The 25,358-nt window shown below is 41.0% G+C and overlaps 1 protein-coding gene across 15 annotated transcripts in view; it reads right to left on the bottom strand.

Annotated features, from left to right (window-relative positions):
• TRPM6 (transient receptor potential cation channel subfamily M member 6) overlaps positions 1-20,648 on the bottom strand; it is a 125,210-nt gene extending 104,562 nt beyond the window's left edge. For 5 of the 15 annotated variants that reach the window (XM_036433779.2, XM_036433783.2, XM_036433781.2 and 2 more), the window contains exon 1: positions 1,135-1,201. In XM_036433779.2, coding sequence (XP_036289672.1) covers positions 1,135-1,167 — 33 coding nt within the window. In that variant the 5' untranslated portion in view covers positions 1,168-1,201. Of the gene's footprint in view, positions 1-1,134; positions 1,231-1,298; positions 1,337-20,415 lie in introns of those variants that run through there. The other 10 variants (XM_036433789.2, XM_045580112.1, XM_045580114.1 and 7 more) reach the window with 6 other exon arrangements.
• Positions 20,649-25,358: the final 4,710 nt, after the last annotated feature.

Below are 25,358 nucleotides of genomic sequence, written 5' to 3'. Positions count from 1 at the left end.
CACTCTGTAAAAATGTGCTTAAAAGACAATGGGCTCAGTACACAGTATATGCACCTACCGCAGTGTTTCCCAAACTTCTCTCATGATGAGAATCACCTGGTGGAGTTGTTAAATTACAGATTCCTGAATTCCAACTAAGAAGTGCTAAACTAGAATTTTTGTACAATTTTATCTATATGTTCCCAAAAATTCTAGTTTAGCAGTTCTTAGTTGAGAACATATAGTTGGTAAAATTTTCCAATTTTACCTATATGTTCCCCAAAATTCTGCATTATGTGTATTGTACAATTTTACCTATATGTTCCCAAAAATTCTAGTTTAGCACTTCTTAGTTGGGATTCAGGAATCTGTATTTTAACAACTCCACCAGGTGATTCTCATCATGAGAAAAGTTTGGGAAACACTGAGTCCTACCATGTGCCAGTCCAGACAAAATGTGTCAAGTGATGAGGTCTGGCCGCGTTAGGGGAGCCCAAGGCCCGACTGACCGGGATCCACACTCCTCTCCTAACTCCTTACCTCTCTTCCTTCCTTTGGGTCTCCAGCCGCGGGGGTCGCCCTCCCTCCCTCTCTGAGTTCCCGGCGCGCAGGTGGGGACAGGGCGGCGGGAGGCGGGTGTACCTGGCCCTGCGCCCCCGTGGCTGCGGGTCTCCGGCGCGGGGCGCAGGTGGGACGCTCAGGGTCCAGCGCCCCGGCCGCCCTGAGCCGCGCCTTCCCGGCTGCCCGCTCCCGGCCCGGCACGTCCGGCCTCCTCCGCCGCCCCCGGAGCGGAGCCGGGGTCCTGTCCGCGCCGCCCGGGCTGCACCCCCGGCCCCGTTAGGTCTGCGTCGCACCCGGCTCCGCGCGAACTCCATCCCCGCTCCCGGGATGGCGGCTGCGGGGCGCGCCCCTGAGGACGGATCCCGCGTGGCCGGAAAACCCGGGGATAGGATCGTCCGCGGCGTGTGCCGACCCGGGGGGCTGGAGAGGGCGTTTCCTAAGCCCCGGCTCCTCCAGGTCCCGGGGGGAGGGGGGGGGTGTTTGCGTCGCACCCGACCCCCGGGCCCCAGCGCGCAGAGCCGAGGATCGCCCACGGCCCGGGGTGTCGCCGGCTTCCCGGGCCCGCGTACCTGTGGGCGCCCCGGGCCCTCGTACCTGTGGGCGCCCCGCCGCAGTTGGAGCTCCCATCGCGAACCTGCGGCCACGGAGCTAAAGCTGGAGCCTGCTTTGCGCCTAGAGGAGTCCGGCCGGGGCTCCACCTCCACGCGCTGCCTCCTCGACTCCGCACGTTTGTCAGAACACCTTGTGGTCTCAGGCACCTCTGCTGGAGAGGAGGTGGCTCCGGCCTCATCTAACTCACAGGACTGGCTTGTGGGTCGAACGGGACGTTGACTCTCATCCCATGTTTATTATCCACTTTGCACAGCTGGACGACCTCGGGGGTAACTGGCTGTGCAAAGTGGCCTCTGGGCCCGAGTTCTTATCTCTGCGCTGAGATGATGAAATGATGGGATGGTGACGAGTAAGCTCACCTTCCTCTGGTTGTTCCGAGCAAAGGAAATCTGTAAGGGACCATGCGAATGCTTTCCTGATTTCCCGGTTATTTTTGAGGGTTCCTCTGGCTAGGTACTCTTTTGTTAGTTTCTTGTCACCCAGTTTAACAGGAGGATGTTGTTTCCATTGCTTTTCAGAGTGGAATGGGAAAGAGAGGGAAACGTGGACGTGAGAGAGAGACACCAACTCCGTGTCTCCCGCATAGCAGCCCTGGACTCCGAATGGAACCTGGACACTTCTGAGGGCGGGGCCAGCGCTCTAACCACTGAGTCATCCAGGCTAGGTAGTGGCTGTGGATGGGCCCCACCCAGTATGTTGGCAGAAGTGACACGCACTATTGCAAGTGTAAGTTAACAATGCTCGCCATTCTTCCCTGATAATTGACTTCAAGTTAGGGTTACCTATCCATGCAGTCTATTCTACATATCTGCCCCGTGAGCTCACATTTATTTGCAGACATAGTTAACAGACCCCCATTTCTCAATGCCCGCCCCCTAACCCCCATTTCTCAATGTGGTTTTAATGACCATTTCTTCATTGGAAAACTTGAACATCTCATATGTGTATTAACATTTTGTTGTTGGGGTTCTTTTTTGTATTAACATATTTAATCTCATTTCCTCTCTAGACTTATCCCCTTCAAAATGATAATGGTTTGTAAGCAGTTAAAAGGTCTAGAAAACCCCCTAAGGCAGTGGTCAGCAAACTCATTAGTCAAAGAGCCAAATATCAACAGTACAACTATTGAAATTTCTTTTGAGAGCCAAATTTTTTAAGCTTAAACTTCTAATGCCACTTCTTCAAAATAGACTCGCCCAGGCTGTGGTATTTTGTAGAAGAGCCACACTCCAGGGGCCCAAGTGGCTCCAGAGCCGAAGGCCCTAAGGCAAGTAAATAAGCATCTCTTGATTGGTGTTCCCCTCCTTATATTTTCCCTGTTGTGTTAGGTCTCTCACAGCGCTGGAGACTGGGATAGCTCAGAAATCTGCAGGCCCACCAAGAAGACCAAACATTTGGAACAAGTGTCTTAGTGCGCTGTGCTGCACTTGAATCTCTTTGGTAAATTTACATGTTAGGACGGTCAGACATTCTTTTCAAATCAAGCTTAAGGGGCGGAGTTTAAAATAATAGGACAAATCCCAGGGCTTAAAGCATCTGATGCATTAGTTTACAAGCTGCCTTTGGTTCCCCAGCTGTATCAAAAACACCTGGGGCATTTGTTGGATGTGCCGATTTCCCAAGCCCCACCCAGACCATCTGGATTGGAATTCCTAGGTGGGACCCAGAAATCTATCTCTTTTACAGTCTTACCCATTAATCTAAAAGCTTGTCTTTAAAAGTCTCTGGCCATAAATATACCTAACCTCAGAGGCTAGCTATGACATTTAAATTTTAAAATGTTCATTAGTAGTTCAGTGTGATTTGATTCAGGCCAACAAATATTTCCTGAACACAGACTGTCTGTCAAGTGTCCTGCTGGGCTCTGGGAAAACAAAGATGAATAAGACATTGTCCAGCCTGTAAGGAGTTCAAGTTTGGAGGAGGAGGAACAATAAAAAATGAAACCATACCTGAGACACCATTGGCAACACTCCTCAACATAAACAGTGCTTTATCTTTCATTGGTGGCCCTCCCTAGCCCTTCTTTCCTCTTTCCATTCTTTTCTCCTGTTTTGTTTGTCCGAACTCCTTAGTTTGCCCTGGATATGGTAAATGTTTTATTTCTGATCTACGTTATATGGTTTTAAAATACTGCTCCAACTGGTAAGGTCAATCTGATAATTTTAAAATGGAGTGGAACAGCTGATTTTTCAGTGGGCATAACAGAAGAATTTTTTTTTTTTTAATTTGTAAAGATCTTGAGTCCCAGTAATTGGAGGCTACTAAAGGGTAGTTTCTAATATATGCATTCTTCTGCTGAAGAAAATTGTTTCAGGCTTGGATTTGGTTTTGGTTCAATTTCCTTTATTTGGGCAGAGGTAAGGGTTGTTGGGCTTTTGCACAGTAATACTTCCAAACTCCTCTGGATAGCCCAGAGGAAAAAATGAGAAATACTAGTCAGTAGCTCTATTTTATTTTTCTACCAAGAAGAAAGGGCACCATGGGAAACTTCTTGCCCAATCCGTCAGGGTATATTATCATCTCCGGCTCATGCTCCTCACTTTGAGGGGTAACCACTTCCTTTCAGAAGCATAAAGAAAACAAAATATGATCTCACTCATTTGTGGATAATAAAGAACATTATAAACTGATGAACAAAAAAATAGATACAGAGACATTAAAGCAACAAACCTACTGTCAAATTACAGCGGGGAGGGTAGGGAGATATGGGGGAGATAAGAGATCAACTTAAGGACTTGTATGCAGGTATATAAGCATAACCAATGGAAGCAAAATTCTGGGGAGGGAGAGGATGTATGGGAAGGGGGAGGGGGGCAATGGTAAGATATGTACACATATAATACCTTAATAAAAAAAATGAAAGAAAACAAAATAAAGGTGGTAGTATTCTGAAGTCAGGTCTTATAACAGAGAATTATCCATTAATGTGCTAACAAGAGCCAGCCTAGCTCTGGCCGGTGTGTTCAATTGTTTGGAGTGTCCTCTACACCAAAAGATGGTGGGTTCGCCAAAACCGGTTTGGCTCAGTGGTAGAGCATCGGTCTGCGGACTGAAAGGTCCCAGGTTTGATTCCAGTCAAGGACATGTACATTGGTTGCGGGCACATCCCAGGTAGGGAGTGTGCAAGAGGCAGCTGGTCGATGTTTCTCTCTCATAGACGTTTCTAGCTCTCTATCTCTCTCCCTTCCTCTCTGTAAAAAATCAATAAAATATATATTTAAAAAAAAAAAGGTGGTGTGTTCAATTCCCAGTCGAGGTGCATGTGGGAGGCAACCGATGGATGTTTTGCTCCCACATCAGTGTTTCTCTCTTTCTCTCCCTTCCTCTCTCTAAAATCAGTTCTTTTAATGGTCAGTCTATTTGGGACAACTCCCAGACATGGCATCCCACAGCTTAATATGCTCTAATTAACTGTCACCTGAAGAACCCTCTGCCACCAATGTCCAATTTTTATTGCCCACCTGGAAAGAGGAATCTTGGACTCTAACAATCCCAGTTGTTTGGGGGACTCTAACAATCCCCCAAAGTGGAAGTCTCTACCTCTCTAATGACCCTGTATTTTGGTTTTCCTCCCATTACCCATTTAACTTATAAAAGCCTATAGAAGAATTGCCTCCTGATCATGATGTGTATTAGGAAGACAGTGCCCACTAAGCATCCATCTTCTTTTATGGTGCTCTTGTCAAGTTTCTATCATCCTTGTTATTAGTTCACTCGTATGCCCCAAAAAAAGATATGTTGGTTTAATAATCCCAGTACTTCAGAACGTGCCTTTATTTAGAAACAGGTTTTTTACAGAGGCAATCAAATTTAAATGAGGTCATTAGGATACACCAATCCAGTATGATTCGTTGTGAAGGAGAGCAAACCAGGAGATTGAAGAAATGGACCATGGGAAAGAGACATGGATGGGAGGAATCCCTGGTTAGCCATCTACTTCTACGTGGCAAGCGGTGGCCCGTGTGCTAGATGGGTGTGGGCTGCCGCAGGAGTTCAGGGAAGCCCTGAAAACCCTGGCTGGTCTTGAGCATTTGAGGAACTTTACATACTGTGGCAAGGAAGGAAGCCACGTGGCCACAACTGTGGGAGGGCCCCTCTTATGGGCAATTGGCTGGCAACTGACATCCAGCTAGAGGCAAAAGCCAGGATTAGAAAATTAAAGAAAGAACTGAAACTGGAAAAAGATACTTATTAGAGTACCGACCACTCTGTTAGCATCGGGACTGGCTGATGGAGTTGAAAAGCAAAACAGCTTTAGCTTGTAGCTTTGCCAAACACAGGGCTCAGACTACCACAACTTAAGGTCCATGGCTTGTGACTAAGCCAGGTTGGACCAAATTTCAGCAAAAGACCAGAGAGGGTATTTCTACCTGGCTTGTGTAGCTTTGGGACACAAGGGGAGATGGAATTTCTCTAACAGGGCAGAAAGCAGGGGAAAGTGGCTGCATGGTGCTCTAGGGATCATTCTGTCCTGCACGAAGGCTAGCCAAATGAGGGAGCTCCTCAGACGCAAGTGGATCCTTGGAAATCTATAGAAGAGGTACAGCAAATTCTTAGAGAGCTGGGCCTGTGCCAAGCGCTCTGTGCTCGAGGGCCACTGTTACAGCAGAAAGGAAAGCAAAGATTCTGCAGAGTCCCTAGCACACACTTATCTCCATGCTAAGTCCTATAGGGGGGTTGTGGTAGGCAGTTAGACAGACAAGAGCAGAGCAAAGATGATGGACCAGGTATAGAAGGTCACCAGGGCAGAAAGCCATGGGTGCCCAGCAAAGGACAATGGTAGGGTGGGACCTTGCTCCCTGGGTGATCTTTCCTTCCGTAGCAGATTGCCGGTCGTATGGTTTGGACCCTCTGACCCTTCCTCCCTAGAACTAACATAGGCAACAAAATCTGCCACAGCTGACCTCAGGACCAGCTGCCTTGAATAATGAGCCCCTCCCTGCCCTGGTGCTGGCCAGTCAGTGGAGACCACAACCCTGAAAGGACACATCTGGAAAACTGCTGAATATTCCATTGAGATCTTCCCCTGGGACCTCCCTTAAAATCCCCACCCTTAAAACCCTTAGCATTGAGGACCCAGTGCTCTTCCTCCAGGGAGCATGCCAGCACCTTTTTCTTTCCCTGCATCTTCCCACCTCCTCCCCCACCCCCTTCTAGGTGCTTTACCATTAGTTTCCTCACTCCTAAGCTCCAACGGCCCTTCCTTTGCCTCTGTAACTTGTTTCCTAAGCCCACTTTTTCTACAAATTTTTTCAACCTGTAATATTACAAATAAATGTTCTCTTAGAGTTTGAGTCCTGACTCTGAATTCTTTCCTAGCCAGAATTCAAGTACTGAGGTTGCTGAACCAAGGCCCAGTGTGATCCTAGCAGTCTAACACTCAGAGCCATTTCCACTGCCTACAGCAGGACAAGACGTCTATGATGTCAGGCAATCTATTGTAGATCTGGGGGGAAACAACCTGTCTCAAGATTGTGTCAGGCCCTAGCTGGTTTGACTCAGTGGATAGAGAATCGGCCTGTAGACTGAAGGATCCCATGTTCGATTCTAGTCAAGGGCACATGCTCAGGTTGCAGGTTTTATCCCCAAAAGGGGGCGTGCAGGAGGCAGTTGATCAATGATTCTTTTTCATCATTGATGTTTCTATCTCTTTCTCTCTCCCACTCTCGCTTCTGCTCTGAAATCAATAAAAATAAATTAAAAATAAAAACACTGTCTGAACTATGGGGGCGACTCAAAACTCAGGGGCAAAGAAAAGGAGGAAAGGTCATTTGAACTTTTTCCACTTCTCTTTTGGAAGCCATGAGATCTCTGTTGGCATGTTAGTATGTTCACTGTGTCTATATAAGTGTTATGTTTTCTACTTCTGATGGTTTGCTAATTTTTAAAAATAAAATAAAAACAACTCTAATTGGCCTAAACCAGAGATGAATCTTTTTTTCTGTCAAGAACCAATAGGATACTTATAACATCATTTGAAGGCCATACAAAATTATCAACTTAAAAATTAGCTGCTATATTTGATCAAACATTTAATTAACTCACCCCAATACCTTGGCAGGGCCAGACCAAGTGATTTCAAGATCCTTGTATGGCCCATGGGCTGGATATTCTCCATGCCTGACAAACAAATGCTCATATAAATTCTCAAAATTTTAACAGAAACTAAACCAAATGCTTTACATGTTCACGTAATTTAAGATTAATTTCTAGTAAATGAAAATTTGTTTAAGTTTAAAGCAGATATGTCTTGCCCAGCTGGTGTGGCTCAGTTGGTTGAGCATTGACCCATGCACCAAGAGGTCACTGGTTAGAACTGTGGGAAACCTAAGATAGCGTCTTTGTTTGTCCAAGCATCTTCGCAAGCCCATTTTCAGTCTGTGCATTCCTTCCTGTACCATAGTGAACTTCATTCAATTGCCATTCAGGATGGGTTATCAAATGTTCTTGTAATTTTGTCTGTTTTCTGGATGAGTTGAAGTCTTCCTCACAAATAAGCTGTCAGAAAATGCCTTCTTCCCTCCTTCTCCCCCCCCCCCCCGCCGCCACCCCCATGTTCATAGCAGTGCAACTTACAATAGCTAAGATTTGGAAACAGCTCAAGTGCACATCAGCAAATGAATGGATAAACAAGCTGTTGTACATTTAGACTATGCAACTGTAAAAAAGAAAGAACTCTTACTATTTGTGACAGCATGGATGGGCCTGGAGAATATTATGCTAAGTGAAATAAGCCAGTCAGAGAAAGATAAGTATCATATGATAATCACTCATACGTGGAATCTAATGAACAAAATAAATTGATGAACAGAATAGATCCAGAGACATGGTACAAACAGCAAAGGAATATCTCTGAGGAAAAGTGGGGGAAGATGGGTGTTTGGAAGGTAATCAACTAAGGACCTCATATGCATATATATGCATGGCCCATGGACACAGACAATGGGGTGGTGAAGGCCTGGGGTGGAGGCAGGAGTGGGTTGGAGGGGGTCAGTGGGGAGAAAAAGGGGGACTATATGTAATACTTTGAACAATAAAGAATTATTTAAAAAACAAAAAAACAAAAAAACAAAAAAAACAGTGAAGGAGTAACTACCTCTTGGATTTTGGTCCCAACTATGGGACCAAATATGCCCCAATAGAACACCAGTTGTTGGCAGTGTATACAGTGTTCCTGCAGGTGGAGCCTCTCACTCAAGAACAGCTGGCTACAGTAAGAACTTCCCCTCCCATCAAAGGGTGGATGGACAACATGTTTACCGACCAGCCTCCACCATGACTGACTAAATGGCATGCCTGTTTACAACAGGGAAATGCTCTATTAAATAGTTCTGTCTTTAGAGATCCAGTAACTGTTAGGCCCTGTTGAATATATAGAATCTCCAAATGCTCCTGTTCCTATCCTTGTGTTAGCCCCTGCAACCTACAAAGAAGGAATAGGGGAAATTCTGGCTGGAGCTTAGTCCACTGATGGCTTTAGCTGGGGCAATTTGTCTGCTATCCAGTAATTTCATTTACTAGAAATTAATCTTAAATTACGTGAGCATGTAAAGCATTTGGTTTAGTTTCTGTTAACCTAGAAAAAACAGGAACAGATCACAGGAGCCAATGGTCCATGTTGAGAGAGGTCTAGTTGGCAAAGACCTTATATGCATAACCCATGGACAAAGACAGTGGGGTGGTGAGGGTCTGGAGTGGAGGGTAGGTTGGAGGGAGGCATGTGTAATATTTCAACAATAAAGATTTTTAAAAATATATCTTTATTGATTTCAGAGAGGAAGGGAGAGGGAAAGAGAGATAGAAATATCAATGATGGGAGAGAATCATTAATTGGCTGCCTCCTGCCCGTCCCCTAATGGGGATCAAGCCCACAACCCAGGGATGTGCCCTTGATCGGAATCAAACCTGGGACCCTTCAGTTTGCATGCTGATGATCTATCCACTAAGCCAAACCAGCTAGGGCAGATTTTTCTTTTTAATGAGTGGTCTGGTTGGTGATCAGGCATGAACCTTGGCTGCTGACCCTATGTACTGACAGTTGTGCCATTCTAAAACTATTGTCTGTGGCTCAGCCTGTGTGACTCAGTGGATTGAGCATCATCCTATGCACCAAGAGCTTCATGGTTCGATTCCAGGTCAGGGCACATGATCCGGTGTGGGATCTCTCCCCAGTAGTGTTTTTGCAGGATGCATCTGATAGATGTTTCTCTCTCATCAATGTTTCTCTCAATCTCCCTTCCTCTCTATCTAAAATATTAATAAAAACATATTTTTAAAAAGGGTTGACTGTGGCTTCATATACCACCTCCTTTTATTCCAACCATACTAGGAACTACTTCAAAAAATTGCATGCATCTTTTTCATTATAGAAGCATTCTAATTTGTCCGATTATAAAAACTGTATATATATATGAGAGAGAGAGAGAGAGAGAGAGAGAGAGAGAGAGAGAGAGAGAGAGAGAGAATGAGGGACAGGAGACAGAGAGCGAGGGAGAGAAAAAGAAAGCAGAATTAGAAGGAGAGAGAATGAATATAAAGAATGAATCACTGGTAATTCCACCATAATACAGAGAAAACGTCTGTATTATTCTGGTATATTTCCTTCTAGAAGCTTTCTTTTCAATATCCTCTGCCTAGTTCTCATCAGCTCCCTGTCTTCCATTTCCTATGTCATCTTTTATTGAACTGATAGCTAAGTGGGTATATATTTGAATTAGAAAAGATTTTACTTTGTGTAATGCAATATGTCAAATGGGCTTTTGTTTTAATATTAACCACTGTATACAGTGGCAGTTTTAGCCATAGAATGATACCTATTGGTACTGGACAGGAGTCCCGTCCTGACCAGTTTGGCTCAGTGGGTAGAGCGTCGGCCTGTGGACTGAAGGGTCCCAGGTTCGATTTTGGTCAAGGGCATGTACCTTGGTTGCAGGCATATCCCCAATAGGAAGTGTTGCAGGAGGCAACTGAATCGATGTTTCTCCCTCTTCTCTATCCTTCTCATTCCCCCTTCCTCTTTGTAAAAAAAAAAATCAGTAAAATATATTAAAAAAAAAAAAAAAAAAAAAAGACAGGAGTCTCACTGAGATAGCTGAGCCCTCCTCCCTAACTCCCACTACCATCATGTACAACGATGATAACTGTTGCTCTGTGTAGAGACTGTTTACCTTATGAGTTACATAGGCCTGGACATACACCAGGGGACCCACAACCTATGTCCCTCTGCTTCCATGGAAAAATCTGTTTTGGGTTTTTACAAAATTACAAACTGGCTTACAGAACATGAATGACTTCTCAGAGGGAGACTGGATCGCTGGTCTAAGAGAACGTGAGGAAGTGCTTGGTTAACATTTCTGAAGAGGCGGTGGCAACCAGCCAGCCCCGGGTGGGGAGGGCAGTGTGACTGATTTACAAAGGATTGTGTGGAATGGCTCTCAGTTGGAAGAGCAAGGAATGAGGAAAATTCGATGTCACTGCCTCTGAGGCTTTGCTTATCTCTAGTTTTTCTTATTCCTCTTCTTTGCCTATTGGTCTTGTTTCTCACAGCTCCCTGTGTGCCTATAAAGATGGTGAAATCTGAAAAAGATCTAGAGATTGTCCCAAAGTCCATATGCTGGTTTTTCTACTGTTGTAGTTATATGTTACCATTGGGGGAAACTAAGGGGAGGGTACATGGGACCACTTATTACTATTTTTGCTGCCTCTTGTGAATCTATAATTATCTCAAAAGACACCGGGAAACCCAGCTCTAGAACGTATTGCAGCACCAAGTCTTACCTGACAGCCAGACAACAGCTTTGGCTCATTGTCCCTGCACACAGTTTTCATACTGTATCCTGCCTGTTTTCTAATTATCTCTGCCAGTGGTTGGCAAACTGTGGCTCACAAGCCACATGCAGCTCTTTGGCCCCTTGAGGGTGGCTCTTCCACAAAATACCATGTGTGGGCGTGCACATACAGTGATATTGAAACTTCATGGCCCATGCGCAGAAGTCTGCTCTCAAAAGAAATTTCAATTGTTGTACTGTTGATATTTGGCTCTGTTGACTAATGAGTTTGCTGACCACTGACCTATGCCAATACCATGTAACATACATGTGTATTCTATATATTTATAGATGCTTACATACACTGCAACTGAAACACAGACTGTATAACACTGTCATGTTCACTAGCTGTTTCTCATATATGTATATCTCGTGAATCCCCAGCAAGACTGTAAGCTTTCTGTCTTGGTACCTCCTGTCTTGGTACCTCATGACACTGCCCCGCAGGGTAGCTCCTCAATAAATGCTACTTCAGTGGCTGAGAAAGTGAGAAACGTTAAAGGAAATAAGGAGATAGTTATAACACTTGATCAAGTTCGTTGTTTTTCACATACTACACTTTAGTGTCCAGAAAACATTTACTACCTCATGATTAGAGTTTAAAGGCTATAGAAGACAGTACATCTATCTCCTTTAATCCTAGTTATTACCATGAACAGGTGGTTATTGACCTAGAAGAACAAAGGTTAGTCACAGGTGTGTTGTTTTAACACTTGTCATAAAATATCTCTTTGAGTTCATTCAGAGAAATGCTGAAGAAGCATTCTGCTAACCCTGGAATCCACCTTTCCCCCAGTTAATCTTAACTGAATCAAGGGGTGAGCAGATTTGTTTAAGCTGAAAACCTGGGTGAAAAAGAGAACAGGTATCTTCACATTGAGAAATTAGAAACATATCCACTGATTTAATAGAGCATAGTCTTAGAAAACCTACACAAGTGAATGTCTTAGTGAATTATTAGAAGGTAAACACTCTCATAACTGCCTACCAGGTCAAGAAATAAAACTTTGGCCGAAACCAGTTTGGTTCAGTGGATGGAGCATCAGCCTGCAGACTGAAGGGTCCCGGGTTCGATTCCAGTCAAGGGTATGTACCTTGGTTGCGGGCATATCCCCAGTGGCGGGTGTGCAGGAGGCATCTGATAGATGACTTTCTCTCATCGGTGTTTCTAACTCTATCTCTCTCCCTTCCTCTCTGTAAAAAAATCAATAAAATGTATTTTAAAAAAAGAAATAAAACTTTGCCAGACACTCAATAGCCTCCCATAGATAGTCCAGTTCCCTCCTACAAAGGAACCACTAACCTTGACCTTTATACTAAACACTTCCCTCCATTAGCATGGCTTTGATAACTCCTTTGCATTTTATAATTTAATCAATATTGTTTGGGTTCCTAGCTGCAGCAGTCTTACTCATAAAAAAAAAAAAAAAAAAAAAAAAAAAAAAGATGGGGAGGTGAGATGAGGAGACGATGTGGGGGGAGGGGGGGGTAAAGACACATTTGTAGTTCCTTAATCAATAAAAAAAAATTACATTAAAAAAAAGGTCTTTCATGTCTCTTGTAATGTATAGACCCCTCCTCCTTTTCTTACACTTTTTCTGTTGAATAACCCAGGCCTTTTGGCTTATAGAATTTCCCCCAGACTGGATTTCGCTGATGGCACACTTATAGTATGTCTAGTTCAACATCTTCCTCCTATCGCTTTTTCAACAAATTGACAGCTGAATCCAGAGACTTGATCAGACTCAGGTTCTGCCCCTTTGACAAGATCTTGGTGGTAATGTGTTCTTTCATCCGATGTCACATAATGTCTGGTTTTTGTTCTTCATTGTCAGCAGCATTTCATATTTGATGTCTAGATTCTTTAATTTATTGAGGGTTGCAGTATGGTAACAATCCAATCCTATCACTTTGCTTCATTAGCTGAAATAATTTTATATTTTTTTAAATCTTCCACTCATTTAGCCTTTGGTTCCCAATGCTACAGGTCATATAGGAAAAGCTTCTTTCCTTTGATTTCCTCAGTTTTCAAGATAACATGGTTCTCTGTCACCTGCCAAAGGAGGCCAACCAATGTGTTTGATGATATATATATATATATATATATATATATATATATATATATATAGAGAGAGAGAGAGAGAGAGAGAGAGAGAGAGAGAGAGAACTCCATGAAGTTAAGCGTATCTGATAGATTTCAGACAGTAGGTGCCAAGATGGCCCCTTATGATTCCTGCCTCTCCTTCCACATTGTTCAAGGGTTAGGCCTGTGTGACAAATAAACTCCAAAAGTGGTGGTATCTCATTCTGAGATTAGATTATAAAAAGTCTGCAGCTTCCGACTCTGGTGCTGCTCCCTGGACTGCTCTCACAGTCTCCTAACACTCACTCTGGGCGAAGCCATGCTGTAGTCACCTTGTGGAGAGGCCCACGTGGCAAGGCCCTGCAACCTCCTGCCAACAGCCATGTGGCTCTTCCACACCCAGATTCAAAGGGACAAATCCCCAGTCAACAGCCTGATTGCAATCTCATCAGTAACCCTGAGACAGAACCACAAGTTAGGCTGTTCTGGGATTCCTGGCCCTCTGAAACTGTGTCTGGCTTTAAGCAAGGCTTTGGGAGAAAGTTTTACATGGCAATAGATAACTAATTTACAATCCACTGCAATTCTTATTGTCATTGAAAATCAGTTTGTCTCATATTTGGTAGGTGGGGGGCCTCTTCAAATTGTCTCCTGAGTTATTTGAATAATCCTACGAATCTTTTAACAGTTTATTTGTTATCTAATATGGAAAGATATCCCAGGGTTTTAGTAAATAATTTCCTGATCTAAAACTAGAATTAGCTATTTCTCCAAGAAGTCCTTGTTTATTTTATTGGAAATGGTCTAGAAAAAGACCAATCTGGGTGCCATGAGTGCTTGGTTGGTTATTATTTCTAGAGCTTTTCAGTAGAGAGATAAAATATCTTATGAGTTCATGCATAAATTTCCAATTCAAATTCAGGTTTAAATATTTTAATTTACTTTTTTTATATTAAATTTTATTCTCTTGACTACATGAAGAATCCTGGTTCTCAAAGACAGAAACAAGTTTATCTATTAATTAGTCATTTGCTTTATCCCCACAGAAAGACACAACAGTCACAGAAAACAATTCCAATACTACCACCAATCATTATGATGTCTGAAAACCATTTGAAAAGGATTTGCTTATGGTACAACTTCCCCACTCTTGTCTTTCTTCCCCTTGTTAAGTAGTTGTGCCACATCTGCATTCTCAGATCTTGTAGCCATTACATATTATACACTTTTTTTTTTTAATGCTCGTTAAGTATTAGTTCTACAAGTAATCATACAGTGGGAACTGAAGTTAAGGGCAGTAAGATTGAATCAGCAGATAATTCATTATAGAGCAGGAAACTTCTAGAGAATTTTGAATCAGGAACTAAACAGGTTTTTCTAAAATATAAATTAATTGTAAACTCAGTGGATTTAAGCATAAAATATAGCACATCAAATCTCCCACCAAATACTTCTCAGATCACAGTTCTCTTTTTCCAGCCCTGCAGTGGTAGACCTCGTCCAAGGTGGGTCCATTGAGTTCTTACTACAGCTCCTCCCTTTTTGCTGACACCCCCATTTGCAGCCTTTTCTCTTTCTACTTCTTCCACTTCTTAAGCTTCATAATCTGACCTCATCCCATCAGAGTTTAGGTTGGATATGTTCTCCAGGTAGCCTATGATTAATCCTATCACATTAATTGAACATCAATTAGTTAATTCATCAAATGTTTCCTGATCCCCTGCTGCCTACTGGACCCTCTGCTAGGAAAGGAGCCCACAGTGATAAGCAAAAACAGACCAAACTCTACCCTAGAGGCATATAGCCCAGAGGCAGAGAGAGAAGCAATCATATTTGGTACCCTATTTTTCACCATAGTATTTATTGCACTGTATTTCAACTGAGCTCAGAGTGTCTGGCACTTTGTAGTTGCTCAATAAATGACTGATTGATTGATTGATTGATTGATTGAATGTGTTGATGCTTGAAGAATCCTACTCATACAGCCACAAGAATTATCATCAGTCCTGAAATAATAATGGTGATCTCATCCCTTCTCAGAACTGCTGATCACATAAAATCATAAACTCTAGGGCACAGGTTGGCAAACATTTTCTGTGAAGTGCTAGCTGATAAATATTTTAGGCTTTATATGCCATACGAGAAGCCTGGTGCATGGATTCGTGCTCGAGTGGGTCCTTCAGCCTGGCCTGCAGGATCAGGCTGAAATCAGCTCTCCGATATCCCCTGAGGAGTCCTGGATTGCTAGAGGACACAGAGCAGGCCGAGGGTCCCCACTGGTGCACAGTTGGGGCTGGGAGGGACATGGGAGGTTGGCCAGCTGGGAGGGACCATGGGAGGACTCCAGAAAGTGTCTAGCCCCTCTCAGTCCTGATCAGCCGGACCCCAGCAGCAAGCTAACCTACCGGTCGGAGTGTCTGCCCTATGGTGGTCAGTGCATGTTATGGTGAGCGGTTGAGGGGCTTTGATTGGTTGAATGGCCAACCAGACATTTAGCATATTAGGTTTTTATTATATAGGATGGTATCTGTCATAACTGCTCAACTCTGGCATTGTAGCGCAAAGCAGGTGCAGACAAGATGTAAACAAATTACTGTTCCAATAAAATTTTATTTATAAAAACATAAGGGGCTGGATTTGGCCCATGGGGCCTAGTTTGCCAACCTGTGCTGTAGATGATACCACTTTTGTCATTTTTCAGGAATGCCTTCATGCCTGGTCCATACTCTCTAGTTAGGTAAATGTAATTGCTACACCCAATATTTACATTTAAACCCACGTCTGACATCTGTGCCTGTGGTATTGTGAAATGACATGTAATTTGAAACCCATAAAACCTGTTTTACTCTGGTTGACCATTTGGCAAGTTACATGAGCTTTTGTGAATCTCTATTTCCTCACCATAAATGGAGGTGTTTTTTGTAAGTCCTGACTAAGACGATCAAATGAGATGTGTATATTGAGAACTGAACATGATACTGAGCACACAGTAGATAGTCCACATATACTCCCCATGAAATCCTTGGCCCAGTCATATATTTTCCTCCTTTAAATTAAATTATCAGCTATTTATTGAGGATATATCCAAGACACTTTATATTCAGGTACTTTATTTTAAAATATATATTTTATTGATGTCAGTGAAGAAGGAAGGGAGAGAGAGAGAGAGAGAGAGAGAGAGGGAGAGAGAGAAATATCAATGATGTGAGGGAATCATTGATTAGCTGCCTCCTGCACACCCCCTACTGGTAGTGGAGCCTGCAATCCCAGGCATGTTCCCAGACCAGGAATCAAACTGTTACCTCCTGGTTCATAAGTCAACACTCAACCATTGAGCCACACTGGCTGGGCAGTTTCAGGTATTTTAAAACTATTCTAAATCCTCCCTGATATTTCTCAAATTTGGCAATAATACAGTATATCTGAGAGCCTCAAAATACCGACGCTTGCACCCTAACATTAGATATTCTGATACAAGTCTCTTTTTAAAATCTTTGTTTGAAGTACTTTATAAGCCAACCCCCATAAACCTCTTTCAGCCTTCTCCTGTCCTATCTTTTCTCTTATCCTATCTAATAAAAGAGTAATATGCAGATTGACCATCACTGCAACACACAAGATGGTTGCCCCCATGTGGTCAAAGATCCTGCCCCCATGTGGACACAAGATGGCCACCACAAGATGGCCAGCAGGGGAGGGCAGTTGGGAGGGACTAGGTCTGCAAGGGAGGGCAGTTGGGAGGTGACTGAGCCTGTAGGCAAGGGCAGTTAGGGGTGACCAAACCGACAGAGGAGGGAAGTTGGGGTTAGCCAGGCCAGCAGGGGAGGGCAGTTAGGGGCAAACAGGCTGGCAAGGGAGCAGTTAGTCATCAATCAGGCTGGCAGGGGAGTGGTTAGGGGTTGATCAGGCTGGAAGGCAGAAGGGGTTAGGGGCAATCAGGAAGGTAGGCAGGTGAGCAGTTGGGAGCCAGCAGTCCAGGATTGTGGAGGGATGTCCAACTGCCTGTTTAGGCCCGGCAGTTGAACATCCCCTAAGGGGTCCCAGATTGGAGAGGGTGCAGGTTGGGCTGATGGACTCCCCCCACTAACCCCCCCAACCCCCCGCTGTGCACGAATTTCGTGCACTGGGCCTCTAGTTTCTATATACATATTATAAAGAGTGGCCTGGGCATAAGAATTATCCCCAGATAATTTAAATATGGAGTATATTTGAGTGTCATTACTCTAGACTAGGACTCTGACTCCAGTCAGTTTCAAAAGCCCTTTCTTCCATCTGTCCATCTGGCTCCTCTTTAACTGTTTAAACCTATATGTTAGAACCTAGAGAGGATTGATTGAGTTCTGCTATTTCTTTATATTCTGGACATAATTATGTTAAGGAGAGTAGAAACAGAATGAAATAATCACCTTCCTTTGCATTTGACATGTGTTGTTTAACCATCTGGCATCTGTTTCCATTTCTTGTGGCAACAGCCTTGATTTTTATTTGGGGACTCACTTCTCCCCCAAGCTCAGGCCAGTTGGCTTGCTGAGGCTTTTCCCTGGTCCTCAAAGCTCACAAAACTAGTACATGAACTCTCCCGGCTGTAGTTAGTGTGGGTCCACTCTGAGTGAGTGTCATGATTTAGTTTTCCAGGATTGCTGAAAGACACATTTTTTTTTCCTTCTGGGTTGGAATCTAAAAGAATATGGTTCCTGGAGGCTCTAGCAGATATTTTATAAGCTCAAAGAAAAAGGTAGAAAAAAAAGTTTTAAAAAAAACCCTCAAAGAGAAAGTCTGTCTGAAAACATACTAAAAGAAAAACACAGAGACCAAGAAAGAGAGAGAATGAGTCACAGTATCTAGCGATTTCTCCAGCCAGGTATACCATTAAACTGCTGTGTGAACCAATAAATTCTCTTTGTTTCTGCCTCTGCCAATTTTAGTCGAGTGTTCTGTCACTAGAACTGACACAGCCTCCTCTTATCTCCCTCAGACCAAATCCAATCAATCACCCATATACGCAGAGAATATGTGCTGGTAAAGCCCCAATCATTCATTCAACAAACATGTACTAAGTGTCTGTTGTATAGGATGCCTGCTCTGGGAAGAGAAATTATAGTGGTACACCATCATTAAGAACTGCACATATTTTTGTAGAAAAATACCCAGCAACAAAACTACTTCCCTAATGTGTGTACGAACCTGTGCTAAGTGTTGAGGACACAGAGTATCATTAGTCAGGTTGTATATTCACCAAGGTGTGCCATCAAATTGTAATGATGGCATGCACACAAAGAGATAAACACCGATCTAGGATTTTCGATCCATAGATCTTCGATATATGGATTCCTGAGGTTTGGAATCAAGCTCAAAGTAAGATTCCTAGGCAGAAAATCTGAGCACAGACAGCATAGCATTTTCATTTTCCTTTGAACCAAAATTAGCTAGATAAGAGAGGGGAAGTATTACAAAAAGTAGGAAAGAAGAAGAGGTAACAGAAGGGGAAGAGTGGTTTTGAAAGTTGTATTAATCTTTTTTTTTTAATTTAAAAAAAGGAATTATGTGGATTTTATCTGTTTACAAATTAATCATGCTAATTTTAAAAAAATTAAAGATTACAGAAATATCTTCACTCACTCATTCAACACCATTTATTGCATGCCTGCTATGTGCCAACCACTATTACCTACATTGTGATTTTAGCAATAAGTAAAGCACTGTCCCTATCTGTTACATTCTAATATCTACAAAGGGAAAAGAAACTTTCTCATTACAATGCCCAAAGTGGCCATTCTAAATGGTTTAGTAAATATTATTACAGATGATGTAAATACAGATACCGGTATTTATTTATTTTTATTAAAAAAAAAAAAAAAAAAAAAAGTATGCCGAAGCCAGTTTGGCTCAGTGGTAGAGCGTCGGTCTGCGGACTGAAAGGTCCCAGGTTCGATTCCGGTCAAGGGCATGTACATTGGTTGCAGGCACATCCCCAGTAGGGGGTGTGCAAGAGGCAGCTGGTCGATGTTTCTCTCTCATCGACGTTTCTAGCTCTCTATCCCTCTCCCTTCCTCTCTGTAAAAAATCAATAAAATATATTTATAAATAAATAAATAAAGTTAAAAAAAAGTACATGCTATACTTACTATTGTGAAAATAGTAAGTAAATACTGTGAATACCTACTATTTTTTGCAAATTGCTTTTTTTAAGTAAACTTAGCACTTGAATTGGTTTCATGTTAATAAATATAGATTCATCTCATTTTTTTATGAGCTATGTCAGATCCCATTGTATTTAACCACTGTCCTATTCATTAACATTTGGTTATTTCCAGGTTTTCACAATGTTAAGCAATGTTATTGTAAAAAAAAATGTGTGTCATTTCTATAATATTTCAAATACTCAAAAAATAAATTAATTAATTAAATAAAATAAAAAAATACTCAAAAGAAAGTGTTAATTAAAGTTCTCCAAAATGGGATGGTTTGATCCATAGGAAAAAGATGTGAATTAAATTGCTTTCAGATAAAAAACCTACTTCCTTTCTGATTAATCATTGACTTATTGAGTACTTAATAAAATTTTACACAAATGAATAGAAAATATCTTCTAAAATCCATTCATATGATATAAGTGCAGACTGAAAAAACAGATAAATGATCAATAGCCATTTGCAAGGAGTCTTTTATGTGCTCGGGTCTGTCCTAGGCTCAAAGAAGAGAAATCTGTCTTTTTCTTGAAATAAAAGGTCACCACAATTGAAATGGGCAAGTACTCTTCTATGAAAGTCCTGCCATTACACTCTAATATTTTCCTTTTTAGGAAAGATTATTTGAAATATTAATAGAGGTTTTATTTTTAAACTGTTAGGACTACTTCAAATAGATATCAAGAAGCAAAAAAATACCTTTTGAATAGAAACACACATCCATAATACAATATTTCCATTAGAATTATTTGACATTAGAAGTCTACCTCTAGAGGCATCAGTCCCTATCTTGGCTATTTCCAATAATCAAAATTATTTTTGTCTTTCATTCACATACAGTTGTCTCCAGTCTACTTAGTGAACAGTTCAACCTTCCATCAATGCAAAAAGACATTTCAATAAAGTTCAATGAACTAAACAAGCAGTTTAATTAACAACAATAAAATTTTTAGGAGGAAACTGCAACAACTTTGCTTGGCATGCATGTTTCATTGTGTGTCTTACAGCTTGGTTTTGGCCTGTGATCACTTAAAAACAACCATCAAGCAAATTTAAATAGTTATCTGTAATCGCAAGATTACACCTTTTTCGTTTTATGGTATATAAAATCTGGCATAAGAGAAAAGAAACACAAGACCGACAAAAAGTTTCATTCACTTACCCTCCTCATAACCACAGCCAGGGTAAACTTCGCGCAGCCTCAGGCCATTGAATTTTATCCTGAAGTTTCCATCTACCACACAATCAGATAAACCCCCGCTTGTGTGAGCAGCTAATGAGAACAGTGCCGTAAAAAGAATTGCCAAACAAATTTCCATGTGCTCAACCTAAACTGGGAGAAATTACACCACGAGCTGAGTAAAAGGTTTCTAGCTGTTTTTAAACCAGAGCGGGTGATTTCACTTTTAGCAGGAACTTGTGACTAAGATTGCCTGGTCGGGAAATGATTAACACCCCCGTTGTCATCATCTGCTTGAACTCTCCAGCGGCAGGAAATCAGCCAGGGAGCCTTATCAATCCTGGGCAAGTGTTTTATGGATGCACTGTCCAGGGCCGAGGCTCAGCATGCTGCATTCAACTTCAGTGTGCAGCTATTTCAAATAAAAGGGTATTCAGAACCTCTGCCAAGGTCATTAGTGGTTATTTCTACTGAGTTATTGTTAATAAAAGGTTTTATTTTTACTTGTCCTGTCTGTGCCCCACCTTAAAAAATAGGTGATCACTTCTTAGACCCTTTTTCTTAAAATTCTAAAGTTTTACAAGTAACATTATTAGTATAAAGTTTTATAAGTAACATTATCCCTCAATCTTGTTCACTTCCCAACCATGCTCAAATCTAAGAACTCCATTGTCTTTCTGAACTGCCAGTTCTCATTCTTTTGGAAACCAGGGGACATGGAAAAATAGGGAAGAACTAACAAACAGTAGGCCCTAGAAAGTCACCAAATGATTATTATTTTTTCTTTAAATGATTGTTATGAATAACAACTACTAAATACAACTATTACATGATCATTTCTTCATAAATGCTTCTACTGTAGATGAAGTGAGAGAAAAAAGTCTCACCCAGATATGAGAAAGAAATGGAAGGGATTTATTTAGATAAACTTCTGTGCATTGTCTTCTAAGCAGGAACCTGCAGTGATTTTGCAAACACGTGGCTTCTCTTAAGGGGACTTCCACTCCACTAACAGGGCTTATAGTAGGTTGTGCTTTTCCTGTTAGATGGATGAAGAAAATGAAAATGGGGTCTCAAATACAGTACTGACTAGTCTAAGAGCTAGTTGTCAGTTGTGTTTATTATGCTATAAACTTTGCTTTCCTTGAAGCCCTTACATTGCTGATTTAGAAGTAGATTGATGACTCAGAATTCTTATCATTCTTCTGAGAATTGTCAGATTCCTCTTAGGAACTCAGATACAATCGCCCCTCCCTCATGACTAGTTTGAACTGTTCCAGTGCCATAAAACAATTCAACTAGTTTCTCTAAATAAATTCAACTAGTTTCTCTCTCTGCAACCATATATTATTTTAGTCTCTGAAATTTAACTAGCACTCCAAGTTGCAAATATTCTTCTTTGCTGGCCTAGCACTGGTTAGCCTATTAGTGTCTTAACTACCATACCTCTCAATTCCTTTGTTGGGCTACAACGAATAACTAGAAAGTTGGAGAAGATTGCCACACATACACACATTTTAAGTCACCTTCATTATCTATCATTATAACAAGGCCTGGCGCTTATTATAGAAAGCACTGACTAATCATCTGCCATTATTACTTAGTTGTCCAAAAGGATGGTGTCCACAAACATATGATAAGAGAAAATAAATAAATAGAAGAATAAATAAACAGTCTTCCAGAACTAAGATTCTTAACCTAGATTTTAAGGGAGCCAGGGATTCTCAGATCACCCTAAATTGTATGTAAAATTTACAACTGTGTACTTTTTTTGGGAAATGCCATATGGTTCACCAGATTCTTAACTGAATGGGTCAAAGACACACACAGAGAAAAAGGCAAGAACTACCACTCCAAAGAAGTATTAAAAATGTGTACTCTCTGGGATGGGCTTGTGAAATAGACTTTAGAAGTGGATTGAAACTTTCAAGGAAGGATTTTATTATCTTCAAATATGGTAAAGCCCAATTTTAACCATTTTGAGTAACATACAATGTCACTACCTCTGTTTTTTTTTTTTTAAATTATAAATATTATAAACACAATGGAATACAACACTGTGGTGAAAAAAAATAAAAAAGAGTTCTTACCATTTGCAACAACATGGATGGAGCTGGAGAGCATTATGCTAAGTGAAATAAGCCAGACAAAAAAAAATCACATGATCTCACTCATTTATGGAATATAATGAACAACATAAATTGATGAACAAAAGCAGATCCAAAGACAGAGAAACATCGATTAGAATATCAAACCTCAGGAAAGGTAAGGGACAGTGGGGGTTAGGGAGAGAGATCAACCAAAGGATTTATATTCATGCATCTGAGCCTAACCAATGGACAGATAACAGGGGGATAAGGGCATGAATTGGGGAGGTGACTTGGGGGGTAATGGGGAGTAAGGACACATATGTAATACCTTAATAAATAAATAAATTAAAAAATAAATAAATATTATGAGGTTCTATCATTATAGTAATAAACAGACATGAACAGACAGACAATCATGGTGCATGTTCAACTGAATCAGAGTTGGTAAATGGTGTTGTTCTGCATTTGGGTTCTTAGGTTTCCCAAGTGAGAAATCAAGAGGAAACCCCAGTGAAATTTCTAGACAGATTTGATTAAGCTTGTGCCCTGACCTGGAATTGAACAGGTGGTCTGGTACATGGGTCGATGCTCAACCATTAAGCCACACTGGCCAGATTTCTAATAGCTTCTTAAGAAGGGCGACATAGAGGAAGGATTTTGGCATCTTGAACACCTGAATCTCACGTACCACGCCTGTGGTATAAAAATAAACTTTAAAAAAACTGTACAACAATGAAGTCAGCCAACCAGAAAATAATTTTTTTAATCCTCTAGAATGGATAGGGTTATGGTAAATAATATGTTAACAAGCATTTAATACATTTACATGTAGAACTAAAAGTAAATATATATGGGAATTATGATTACAGAGGAAATAAGATTTTTTAAATAACAAAGTAAAAATAATATAAGTAGCAAAATAAAGGAGACAGGAAATAGAAAAAAGTGTGTTAATTTCCTTGTCTTTTAATACAGGGAATCATTTGAGATGATCTACAATGAAGGTCAAAGCCCTAGCCAGTTTTTCTCAGTGGATAGAGCATTGCGGACTGAAGGGTCCTGGGTTCAATTCTAGTCAAAGGCAGGAAGCTCGGTTGCAGGCTCCTCCCCAGTACCAGCCCTGGTGGGGCATGTGCATGAGACCACCAATCAATGTGTTTCTCTCACATAGATATTTCTCTCTGTCTTACCCTCTCTCTTCCACTCTCCCTAAAAATCAATGGGAAAGTATCTTCGGGTGAAGATTTTAAAAAAGTAAAATGGAGGTCATGGCTTACAGAGACTGCAGAGTTGCTGTCAGGTGTTGCTGTCCACAGTCTCTGCTGCCAAGGGCAAGTTACAGATCTTCCTGGTGAACATGACCAGCCTCGCTGGGACAGGTTACTCCTTCACACTGAGAATCCAGCGACGGGAGAAACTGACTCGACTGCCGTATGAATCCATTGTGAAAACCAAAGTCCTCTTTGTGGAACAGAAAAAACACAGCCTCTCTAAATAATAGATTTCAATGAATTTGATTGTATAAATGAGAAGACTGATGCAGATATTGTGCAGCATGTAATGAAAGAAGAGGAAGTGACATGAGTCATGCCTCCTATGGTTTGAAAGCTTTTGCGAAGGAAAACCATGTAATGAAAAAGACAGGGCTTCATATTAGGACATTTGTCCTTGCATCACATTTATCTTTCTAGATATCTTCATAGCCCTTAATAAAAAAATATTTAAAAAGAGAAACATCTAGGTCATGTGGTGTTCATGATCTTTCCTTTTTAACTTGTGATAATATTTTATTAGCTAATGTATTTACTGGTCAGGAAACATTTCTCTGAGGTTTAGCTGTTTCTTCTATTTTACTTAAATTCTTTTCTATTAAATTCAGGTAAGATTGCATGTAATACTTTATAAAACTACTTCTATCTATATTTCCTCTATACATATATGTATTTCCATATACCCATCCCCCATCCATCAAGAGGTGTGAGATATGACACTCACTAAGTGTTATCAAACATTACTTCTAAGTGATTGCGGTGGCATTTGTTACATTCTTCTTTGTATCAGTATTGCTTAAATTTTTGAGAACGCTTCTTGATAAAATTGAAATCATTATATTTTAAAATATTTGGAAATTTCAAACTCACAGAAAGATCACAAAAGGATACCACATTAAACAAGAGTGTTCTAAAAACAATGTATAATAGGTTAACAACAACAACAACAACAGAAAGCTAAAATGCATACTAACTGTAGTTGAGTCTGGGAACAGAAATTAGATTTGTTAATATCTTTTTATGCTTTCATGAATTTCCAAAATGGGCACGCATTATTTACATAATAAAAATATATCACTTAAAAAAACTAATTGATAGATTTAGCCTTGTGCAGATACTCATATACTAGGTTAATACCTTTGCTTGCAAAACTTTATAGCTACTTAACAATGGACTACAGTAATCATATGATATATATATATAGCTTAGGGTTGGAATGCTATCAGACATTGTTAAAAATCCTATCATAGCATTATGTTGTCTTTGAGTTTTAATAAGCATTATAGATTGTGTAATAATAATGCCTTTTGTGATTCTAATATTGCCACCTTTTATCTAAAGTGCGAGCCAAAATATTTTTTAAGAGTTTATTTAAAATTCTGAGCTATTTATATGGAGAGCAATACTATTTTAGAAATTCCAAGGGTCAAAAGACCCATTAAGCCTTTGAAATACTCAAATAAAATATTCAGGAGTAATGATGACTATAATATCACTCTACTTTAGATTAAAAATCAAAACCAAAATGAAACAAAACAAAAATCAGAATTAGCTTATTATAAGG

The sequence above is a fragment of the Pipistrellus kuhlii genome, unplaced genomic scaffold (assembly GCF_014108245.1).
Source record: "Pipistrellus kuhlii isolate mPipKuh1 unplaced genomic scaffold, mPipKuh1.p scaffold_m20_p_12, whole genome shotgun sequence".
Classification (NCBI taxonomy): Eukaryota; Metazoa; Chordata; class Mammalia; order Chiroptera; family Vespertilionidae; genus Pipistrellus; species Pipistrellus kuhlii.
This window is presented reverse-complemented; position numbering and strand designations above follow the sequence as displayed.